The sequence below is a fragment of the Phyllopteryx taeniolatus genome, chromosome 13, assembly GCF_024500385.1.
Source record: "Phyllopteryx taeniolatus isolate TA_2022b chromosome 13, UOR_Ptae_1.2, whole genome shotgun sequence".
In the NCBI taxonomy this organism is placed as follows: Eukaryota; Metazoa; Chordata; class Actinopteri; order Syngnathiformes; family Syngnathidae; genus Phyllopteryx; species Phyllopteryx taeniolatus.
The window spans coordinates 7,023,237-7,034,926 of NC_084514.1; the positions used below are offsets into that span (position 1 = coordinate 7,023,237).

The 11,690-nt window shown below is 40.0% G+C and overlaps 1 protein-coding gene across 4 annotated transcripts in view; it reads right to left on the reverse strand.

Annotated features, from left to right (window-relative positions):
• Positions 1 to 11,303, reverse strand: part of fermt2 (FERM domain containing kindlin 2) — a 52,650-nt gene extending 41,347 nt beyond the window's left edge. For 2 of the 4 annotated variants that reach the window (XM_061794570.1, XM_061794569.1), the window contains exons 1-2: positions 11,071 to 11,302; positions 8,965 to 9,123 (exon numbers count right to left, since the gene is read on the reverse strand). In XM_061794570.1, coding sequence (XP_061650554.1) covers positions 8,965 to 9,121 — 157 coding nt within the window. In that variant the 5' untranslated portion in view covers positions 9,122 to 9,123; positions 11,071 to 11,302. Of the gene's footprint in view, positions 1 to 8,964; positions 9,124 to 11,070 lie in introns of all 4 variants that reach the window. The other 2 variants (XM_061794568.1, XM_061794571.1) reach the window with 2 other exon arrangements.
• Between the last annotated feature and the right edge of the window lie 387 nt (positions 11,304 to 11,690).

The window sequence follows — 11,690 nt, forward strand, 5'->3', positions numbered from 1 at the left end:
CAAAAATTCAATGTCTCCGAGGTATAGTACAACCTAACCTATATCTATAAAGTGTTTGCCATTGACAAGGCTAGTTGAGAACATTTTAGTCATGTATTCATACCAGATCAAATCTGTTGATTTTTAACCTGTGTCCCTGCTTCTACTCGGTACTCAAGCAATTAAAGTTACCAAACCATGTTTACGTGTTCAGCTGTAGAGCAATTTTTGACCACGATTTCTGCGGAAAGTACAGCGCTCAAGTCTCACAAAAATCCAGAGGTAGAACCATCCTTATGCGAGACATTCAAATAAATATATCTCAATAGCATTGTATCATGAGTTACTCCGATTTGTGTCCCTAGTATTAACCAGCATCCATGCTTGGCTTTTTTTTTTTTTTTGGTACCATTTCGTAAGTGTGACTACACACAAAATAAATGCTGAGGGGTGGTCGAGCTGTGGCTATTTGCAATCAATCTAAATGAATAAAAATGACTTTTTAGCTGTGTCCTTGGTTCTAGGTGTGCTTGAGCATTAAGTTATCATGGACTTAATGTCCCTAGAGTTGTACAATTCAAAATTAGACCAAAAGGATCATAAAAATAAGATCTAGACATCCGAATGCCAATATATCACAAAGTGATATTAAAAATTGTGTGTTCGTATCGAATTGTGATTTACCATTGCCTTTTTGTACAATTTAGGGCTACATTCTTTCAAGATCAGATGGTTGTTCACAAAATAAGTGCTGGTTGGGTCTTACAATTTAGAGTTGTCCACATTTTCCATAAATCTAAATGAATACATTGTAGTAAAGTGCAATTGTTGCTTAAACTTTGTGATAGCTCTAAAATTTAATGCCCCTTGAGTCCAACAATTTGGAATTTGACCACAAATTTCAGGGCAAAATTCACACAATATTCCACGTTACAAGGCTGTCGCTTGAGTCTGTTAACATTAGCATTGATAGAGACCATGTTTCGTAGATTGTTTTCTTCCAATATATTGATGATCACAAGATTGCCGTGTCGTGACGTCTCCGACTGTATCTGTAGTACTAAACAGCAAGTAGGTATGCTTGATAGTTTTTTTCTGTACAATTTTCTACAAAATTCTCATGAAATGGGGTGGCTGAAAACAATGGTCAGGGTAAAGTCTTGACTATTTTTTATAAATTTTACAGTGAATAAATTAAATTGGAGGTTTTTAATAGTATAGTAGAATGAGTAGCATTTTTATGTTTGCTCAAGAATTAATTATAGCACACAGCACAAACATTACTGGGCAAAATCCACCTATAATTAAGGCTTTTTAGCCAGCCTAAAATATATTCAAAAGGGACAATTAGGCTTGTGATCTTTGACAATAACTTCATACTCAAGTCAATGATCTCAGAAGGTCACGACTGGACGAGAAAGTGTCAGGGGACATCACAACGGTTTGATATTGATTGTACTGCCAATAGCAGTTACACCCTCAGGGACACTAGCCAGTCTAAATTAACGACACACAGAGTAGCTACAGTATCTGAACTAACTGGGGCTATTGTAAATACTAGACCTATCCGAGCATGGAACACTTTAGAAGGCGTAGGCAGAATGCAAGTTTGGAGTTCAAGATAAGTACAGGCACATGAGTATGCTTGCATTGCAGCATTAGCAGCCAGATGGCTATTAGCGTAAACCTGAGAGACAGGTATTTTGTGTCATCATCCAAACAGGGGCAAGAAAGTGGTACAGTCTAGTGCTTCACATCACCCTGACGCAGTTTGATAAAATTAGAGACGTTGTGGAATAACAACATTACCAAGAAAGCTGAGAGGGGACTCAGATCAATATAGAAGATATGCAATGTGCAAGATGTTAGACATTGTTAGAAAGATTAAGTACTGTGAACGTGAAATTAATAAAATGCAGCAATAAAGGAAAAACTATTTCTTTCGATTCTAGTTGATCATGTTATGACCATACATTTTTCATACAATAATGTACAGTGCCATTTTTCTTATTTTAAACCGTATTACAATTTATTTATCTTCCCCTATTAATCTTTATCTTTATTTATTAATTATCTCTATTCAGAGATCGAACTACCATTACATGAAATCTTCGTGTGAACAGTGGCCAACTTCTTTTTACACTTGGATGACACTTTAGAATGCCAACTGCCCATACTCGACTCAAAGATTGAGATCACGTTTTGTTTTTAGTGTCTTTTTTTTTTTTTTTACCTCTTGTATGAGATTTAAGACTATGTCATTTAAGTGTGAGAATGTATTTTTTTGTCTCTACTTTTTATTCTTTTATTTTTTTTTACTAATATGACACTTAAGAATAGCAACATTTCATCAGTGACTCATCATCGAAGAACGAGAACACCTTTCATGTTTTTTATTGGAATTGGGGAGCAAAAGTACATAAAGAATTTCAGGGTTTAAATGAAACTACTCTCCGTACACTCTGCGACTATAAACGACACATTAAATCACTCTCTGGTTAAAGGTTACGCCTCGGCTGTGGAAAAACAACACCTTCCATTTGGGCCTTCATTGTGAAATGACTATAGAACCTTAACAAAAAAGCGGCGTATTGGTTTACGCATTGAGACGCAGGTGTGCGGTGCTGCGACAACAATGCCAGAGGCTCTAAAATGTCCTTGTGTCGCATAAACCACTGAAGGAAAAGGGAAGGGGAAAAAAGCACAGGAGGCTAAAGTTCTATGGAAGAGAATGATTGGAAGAGTTAATATTAGGGGTGGGAATTGGACTATACGATAACATGATATTTTGCCAAGGATACCAATAATATCACAATAAAGAGAAAACCATATTCGATAAATGACTCACTCAATCCAAGTCACTAGTGAAAACTCACGATTTGATATTGTGATATTTGGCAAACTATGCCACTAATATACAGATACAGCAACTGTGTGATAATTGTTATATATTGGAAGAAAAACATTTAGGATACATCGCAATACCTATGCATCCAATAAATCAAAGTTTTCCAATTTATCCAATATTAAGATACAGAATTCGTACGCTAATCATTATATACAGTACAGAGGAAAACCTACGATACGTTACAATATCTAGTATGCAACTAATGAACACAATATGATATCACAATACTTTGGCAACAATTCAGATTCACAAAACTATGTATCCCTCCAAGGCAATTAAGGATGCCAGTAATTTACATACAGTGCGTGTACCATGTACGATACATCACAATATATATACAACTAATAAAAAACTCACAATACTGTATATCACATCCCAATATTTAGCCAACAATACAAATAATATCGCGATACAGCGATAACCATTACATATTGGTAGAAAACATGTAAAACATCACTATAGCAACGTGGCTAATCGAAATGCACAACGCCACAGTATATTTAAATTATACTTTTGCAATAATACCAGTAATATCAGTGACTGGGCAGTCACTGATATATTGGAAGACAACCATCTATAATACCTCACGATATCAAATACTGTATGCATTATGTCTCTATGGGTCGTTTAGCTCCGCAATGAGGGGAATGCAGAGATTCACATAAAATGACAGGTTAAATTTGTCATGAAGTACTGATACAGTACTATATTACAAGTGAAAACTATACGTCAAGGTATCGATATTTTGCCGCACCTCCAGGCAGATTTATTGTATGCTGAAAGTTGTCCCTAGTCAGCATATGAGCAGAGAACAGCACAATCACTGCCCTGCAACATCTTGCAAGTGAAACAGGAAAGCGCTGGCCTGGGCAGGACTGCTATTTAGGCTAACTACTTCCTGTCAAGGAGATTAGGGAGCAGGATGATCCCGAGGGCTGCTTTTTGATTCATAAAAGCCAGATCCTTGCTATCTCCCATCGACATGACTTGACAATTTGAGAACGGCAACATAGTTTAAAAAGTGGTCAAGGTTATGTTTCCCCAAGAGGTATTCAAATGTAAAGGATTGTCATTTAAAAAAATAAATAAAAATAAAAATAAAAAACAGAATAGTGGGAATTGACCAAGCTGCAGAGGGCGAGAAGAAGGTGCGTATAAGCCCAGAGGAAGTTAGGCTTCCTGTTGTATGTCACATCTGTTTCCTCGCAAAACTTGTGCTCCAATTGTTGGTAAAAGAAAAAAATTTAAAGTTCCTAGCAGGACAGAGAATTGAGGAAAGTCTCCTTCTGAGCGAGTCCACAAGAACATTATGAGATGTGTGGATGAGCAAAATAAACAAGCACCTAACTGAACCAGCTACGTTGCCTTTTTGGGAAGTCGGGACCTGATTCAGGAGATGCTTGCCGTTTTTAGGTTGCTGACACTTTGGAGCGCACATGGCATTTTTTCATACTTGTGTTTGAAAAGAAACAGAGAAGACTGACGACTAATCTATATGTTTGAACCCACCCTTGATATGTGAGGAAAGGTCTCGGTGGTTGACCGGTCGGCTAATTTTCAAGGACCACCCACCACTGGAAAGTACTACACTAAGGATCAGTCACAGTACAACATTTTATGTTTGCTCAATTTCTATTTATGGAAGAGCTGAGAAGCCAGCACCGCAACCTAGATATCGCCTCAAAATGGAGTCTAACGCTCTATGAATTTGTCATTATTTTTTTAATCACTGACATGGTTGGTCCTGGGGCGGCACGGGTGACGACTGGTTAGCACATCTGCCTCACAGTTCTGAGGACCTGGGTTCAAATCCGGCCTCGCCATGTTCTCCCCGTGCCCGAGTGGATTTTCTCCGACTACGCCGGTTTCCTCCCACATTCCAAAAACACGCATAGTAGGTTGATCGAAGACTCTAAATTGCCCAGAGGTGTGAATGTGAGTGCGAAGTAGTTATATGTGCCCTGTGATTGGCTGGAGACCAGTTCAAGGTGTATCCCGCCTCTTGCCCAAACATAGCTGGGATAGCCTCCAGCATGCCTGCGACCCTAGTGAGGATAAGCGGCACGGGAAATGGACAGATGGATGGTTGGTCGTCACTCTCGCAAAGAACCCGTAAGTATGCCAAGAGTAAGCAGACAGAATACTGATGGTCTATTTCTGCAACAACCATCTAGTACAGGGGTGTTTAAACTTTTTCTTCTAAAAAGGACCACACCTGAAAATAAATAAATACATTAATTTAAAAAAAAAATTTTTTTAAATAATCGAAGGATCCACCTTTAATTCATTGAACACGCCAAAACTGATCCTTCATTGCAGGTAAAGGTACTTTAGAGAATTATATACCTCGACTTGTGACAAGTTTTTTTTCGCGATACAATTTTATTGCCTTGAGCGTTTCAGCAACCTATATTTGAACATAAAGGGTAGCAAGACATGCAGGCAGTGCATACAACAATACTCGCAGACTACTATTACTGCAGCTTAATTGCAACCGTCTTCTTCCGTTTCATCGTCAAATGCACGTGTACTATGTCTATGTACTATACTGCCTCCTGCTCGCCAAGGCACACACACCAGAATCAATGCGTATTGAATTCCTACATGAAATTATTATATACAAACTGTTTTAATTGTTTACATTCTGTTTGTTATTTCTGTACATTTTCATAAAGTACAATATTTTACAGTGCTATTTTATTTATTTTTTTCCACAATGGACACTTTTGTTGCTGTCCATTAAAAAGCATGTAGGCCCAAATTTTGCATTTCTTTTTGTTTTTTTGTACTGTAACGCCAAAATGCATCCTATTTGTAATGTCCCCCTCCTCACACCCCCCCCAAAAAAAGAAAGAAAAACAAAAACACAATTTTGAGACGCATGCTTTTTTTTGGGGGGGGGGGACAGTGATGATAAAGTCTATAATAACAAAAAGCTTAGTGTGTATATGGGTGATTCTTTGGAATTCTGATCCCAACTACTTATTCCATCCACACAAGACAGTAAATAGAGTTAGAAAAAGTAGTATAAGGAGGGGAGAAGTCTACAGAGGGAGGGGGCTGAAAATGCAGCAGTGACGGCAGTAACAGGGGGGAAACAACATGCCAGACCCTGGAAGTCATTTCCTGCTGCATCCAAGACTTTTATGGAATTCTAGTAGTAGTGTGGCTGACAAGTTCCTCTCTCTGACCCCTCCCCATTGTTACTTCATGCGTCACAGCCCACCACCACCACCCTACACTCAGCTGCAACATTTGCATACACAGCTGATTCAAGCAAGGCGTTTTCAATAGCGTAAGCTTGTCTTGCTTCGTTTACAAAACTACGGAGTCTCAAACCAAATATCGTAGATGGTCATAGATGATGCCGATGTATCCCACTGGGCATTCATTAGCAAATAGGGCTTCGTTTACTTCTCTTTGCGGTTTGTGATACTAACCAATAAACTTGGTCTTGACCCCGAAAAATCAATGGTTATCCTCGCTACAGCGAAAATGACAGGTCACAAAGTATTTATTGACTGGCCATATATGGGACCTTATGTACATTGGATATAAAAAGTCTACACACCCCTGTTCAAATGCTAGTTGGGTTTTTTTTGTGATACAAAAAAATGACATTCAAACTTATGTTGTAATGTGCTGTAAGATGTAACAACAAAAAATGTCAGGAAAAGCATACTAGAACATCATGGGGTTGATCAGAGGCACTTTAAATGGTGGCAGGCGTGTGCTGACTCCCAATCGACATGAGTTTGAATGTGATAATTCTCAACACAGCCACATCCCCAACTATAAGAGTGTGGGCACACTTGTGGAACCACATGACCTCAGCTGTTTATTTTTACTTCCCCTCTCGTAAAGATTTTTTTTCAATTAAGTTGTACACCTTTTAAGCCACAGTAAATGCAGAAAAAGGTTTGAAATTATCTTGGTTACATTTTGTTTACATCACAAAAACCTGGCATTTGAACAGGGGTGTGTAGACATTTTATATACTCGGTAATCACTTGGTTTGTACTGTAATTTTGCCGACTAAACGCACTTGATACGAGCCAATATCCCCGGTCTTGACGCCTGAACCTGGCCCTTTAATGACAATAGCAGTAACTTTACTAGAACCTCCCGCCCACAGGTGTTGTTTGTTTGTGCAATATTTGTATTATCTTTTCCAGGCACGGGCAGCACCTGGTCAGAGAACAAGTGAACTGACAGAAAGGTGAAAGCATTACGAGAGGGTGGCTTTAAATAAGGGTTACAGTGGGGGCTGAAGTACTGCTGTGATCAATAGCTGAGTGCCTTCCTGGCATTTGTCTATTTAATCCATTATCGAAGGCCATCTGAGCCTGGGATAGTGCGCGCGGGACGGCTGGAGAAGATGAGTTGACTGACTGAAGCAGGCGAGCATCTGTCCAATCGCGTGGCCGTGCTCACGTGCGCTAACACGTGCACGAGTAGTGGCGAGAAATGCATTTTATATGGACAGCTGCCATTGTCAACACATTGCCGCGTGGATGTGGTGAACATGTACGACACATGGATGGGAATGTTCACAGCATGGACAGAGTATCGGGAGATTAGTTTTAAAAATATACATGCCCAATGAATGGGGTTTGCCTTCTCTGCATAAGGAGGCTAATGGTATCCGAGAGGAGATTAAGGGCAGGGAGAAAATGGCGTGTCGCAGAAAAGTGGAGACTGAAGAGTATAATACTCCAACAACAATGGAGGAGAACGAAGGTTTTCTGTTATTAATTCTCCACATAAGGAGACTCAAGTTATCTGTGGAATATAATACTACTTCACGCATGCTAAACCGAAGACATGTTAGCTTTTGTTTCATGAGTGCTTGAATGCTAAGGGCGTTAGCACAGGCTAAATGGTGAGTGGAAAACAAACAAGCTCAACAACACAATTCATTGGCTAAAGACGAGCACAGTGGACAAAGGCCTCAATCATGAGGTGGACAGGAGAGCTAAAAAAGGGAGCGTGGGCTGGAAATAAAAGCCTTGTGCAGCACTGCAGGAATGTCGGGCATTCGGACAGGCAGCCTTCCACACACAACACACTGTCACCCCCAACCCAAAAAAAATAAAAATATATCACAGCTCCTTTCTCCGTGGCCTCTGTGAAACAAGGCACTGTTCAAGTGGCTGCAACACAGAACCACACTTAATTCTCGTTGCTAGCATCATTTGTTAAGACTGCAGTTGCACAACTGCATCCTTTCTTTAGAGCTTGAGCCAATGACTTTTGTGGATTATTTCTTATTACTTTATCGTTATTTATTTCTATTGTGTAAGGTGGCAGGTATTATGTGGGTCTGGAATCTTAACCCCAGCGATGGAGGATGCGGGATTACTGTGTAGCAGTTACATTGAGCGTGCACATGTGCACATGCGTGACCACGTGCCATGGACGTTTTGGACAATTTCTAGTCCTTGTGTTTATTTCTATTGTGCATGTTGGTGGTTATCATGAATTACTGGCATGAGGAGTCACCACATAATTATAGATCATGTACATTTCAAGTGCACAGAACAATTTTTGGGACTGAATCATTATTGGTCTTTTTTGTGGATTATTTCAAGTTGCATACCGCATGTTTATTTCTACAGTGCATGTTTCATTTTATAAATTATTGGCGAGAGGAGCTATGTTATGTGATAATACACTGAGCACGCAGGACTGAGCAGTCTGTGGACTACTTTTTGACATTTATTTTTTAATCATTTTGTTCATTACTATTCTGCAAGATGACGGTTATCATGAATAACAGGCAGAGAAGCCATGCATTAATCACATGATAGTACACTGTTTGTGCCTCTGTTTGACTGTTTTTATTTTAAACTCTTGATTGGATCATTTCTAGTCATTCTGTTTATTTTTATTGTGCAAGGTGGTGATGATCATGAATAACTGGCAAGGGGGAACCTGTACAAAACTTGATAACGCGTCACAGCACAAACTCACCCAATTGAAGGTGTCAGTTAGGTCCAAGCAAGTTTGAATGGCGTAAAAATAGTATAGCACAAGACTGCTTGAGTTTTTTTTTATGACACTTAGACGTAGCTCACCTAATTTCTCCACCAGCTTTAGCATGACACCACCTATGTGGATCTCGCCGGTGACCCGCAGCGACACGTCACGGTGGAGGTCAGTGACGTGCATCTTCAGCTCCCACGTCCCGTCGGCATAGCAGCCATCAGGCATCCGGATCCCGTCCAGCGCCATTCCTGTCAACACCCCCCGAAAAAAGAAACACACAAACTACAGTAAGAGACTTCAGATTTTGAACTCAAGAACTGGTTTGGATTAAAGGTTAAACATCTCCAACAAACAAGAGAAGTCCAGTTGCTTTGATTCAAATTTTGCAGATTCCTACAACGTGGATGACTGAGAATCTCCACAGACAACACTAATAGACATCGTGAAATTATCACCTTTATGTAATAGTAACATTTTAACCCTTACACATTGCATGAGTCAAAGTTGACCCGGTTTGACATTGTACAGCAATAAAAATACGGTAAATGTCATTATTTCACCTTGAAATTGATGACTGTCCCTAAAGTGACCCAAAATACACACACAAAAAAGAAAATATTTAATAAGGTCATTGTTTTCTATAGATACTACAAAGTTTGTGTACACTGAGGGTGTTCCAGGTAAAATTTGACTCGCATCAACTAAAGTGGGTTTTAGCTTTACCAGTGTGTCTTAACTGAAGGAAAATGGTGGTGATGTGTGTATTTTTTATGGGACAGTGGTATCAATGTTCAAGAGGTAGCTTGAAACAGTCCCGAAAACTGTCTGTGTTCCACCACATTTGCACATTTCCCACAGAAACCTGCACCTGTTATTCTTTGGAGGGTCATGGGGGAATCGCGACACAGCGTAAGAATGATCATCGTAAGTAACAGAAGTAACTGACCCAGGCGTGCAGTCACGGACTGAGACCTAAACCCGCCAAAACAAATACAGTGAACCTTCTAACATTCTGTTGGCATTCATAGATTTTCAGGAGAACCTACCCTCCGTTATTCATACTATCTAGTGGCATCTTGGTTTCAAGGATGTATGTTGAAGTGAGTTGAGGCGTTTCATTCAGCCATAAATCGTAAAAGTTTGCCGCCATTATTTTTTTGCATCCATAGGTAGTTACAAAACTTTTTAGGAGGGTGTCAGTTTCTCATGGATTTTTGCAATTTGCGGCAGGATTCGGTGCCTAACCACCTTTCCTGTCCCTGCAAAAAATACTTTCCATGATTATGAAGAAATTCTTGGCCTGGGTCAAAATTGACCACGAACATACTGTACTATGTGCACATGGAAAATGAACAGTATGTAAGGCTTAAAAAGTCCATATATATATATATATATATATATATATATATATATAAACTCTACTCGTCATTAGAATGGGGGCAGTTGGAATATGGCCCTTTAAATATACTTTTTATATTTGAAATGGTAAAGTATGACATTTAGCATTGTTCCCTTACTAACATCGGCAGAGAACTGAAATTTGATAACAAACATGTTTTTTATATATTTAGAGTACAAATTTGATTGATAGGATGTCATTTTTCACGGTTAATGTTTGTTTTAATTAGCAGCTGCGAATGCCTCCATGCTAGGTCGCCGCGAAACAAAGTTAAACGAACAAAAAAATAAACCATAAAATGAACTAATACGGATTTAAAAGATTATTTTTCGTACTTATCGCGGTGCAAGACGCACCCTAGTGTGGTGGGGAAAATAGAGGGAAAAAAAAGTAAACGAGCCAATCTGTCACTCTTAAAAGCGAGCCGGTCCAGGAGAGCGAAGGGGGGCTTCGCCGGGGTAAACGTGTCCGAAAAAGGAGCCTCTCGCCCGGGTCGAGGGGGTGGAACCTCGGACCCCTTTGCCGACCGGAGCTTGTTACCTGGGGAAGTGATTCACCTGTTGGAAAGTAACGGTTTCACGCTGTACACCACACTTCCACGTACGTATGCTTCATTATGTAAGCTTGGTACTGCACCTCAAGCGCGCAATAAGTATTCAAAAACGGCAGCGAAATGGCTGTAATGAACGGGTCGGAAAGTTGGATGCTAACGGCTACAAGCTAGGGTTTAAAAAGCGGCATTGTACGGTTAAAGTAAACGAGATTAAAAAAAAAAAAAGAAAAGAAAAACACTCACCTTCACGATAAAGGCACTCAAACGCTCGACGACACGATACACAACTGCTTTGTCCTGCTTTATAACATATAGGATGGGTTTTGGGGAGGGGAAGACGGTCCAAAAATAGAGGAAAAAATTCCCGACGAGTCGCCCTAGAAGAAGTGGAGTATTCCCAAGCACTTTTCCAGCAGGCTTCGTCTTAATGGAGTCCAGCCGTCCACTCTTCCTCCTCCTCCTCTTCCTCCTCCTCTTCCTCCTCCTCTTCCCCCTCCTCTAACCCCCCCTCCTCCTCTTTCCAGCATGAAATCACGTCACTGCTCCAATCCCACTTTTCCGCTCCATCACTGCCACCGGGTTTAATATAAGAAAGTATAAAAGTAGCGAGACACTTTCTAAATTGAAGGAAGGAAGATGGAAGGCAAGGATGGTACGAAAGGAAGTATGAGGGAAGAGACAAGGAAGGAAAGACGAATGGAGGGAGGGAGGATGGGAGGTAGGATGAAGTGATGGACAGAAGAAAGTAAAGAAGTAGGGAGGGGAAGGAGGAAAGATGACAGGTAGGAATGATAAAAGGATGGAATGGAGAGAGGATGAAGAAAGGAAGGTAGAAATGAAGACCGTGATAAAAGAAGGAAGGG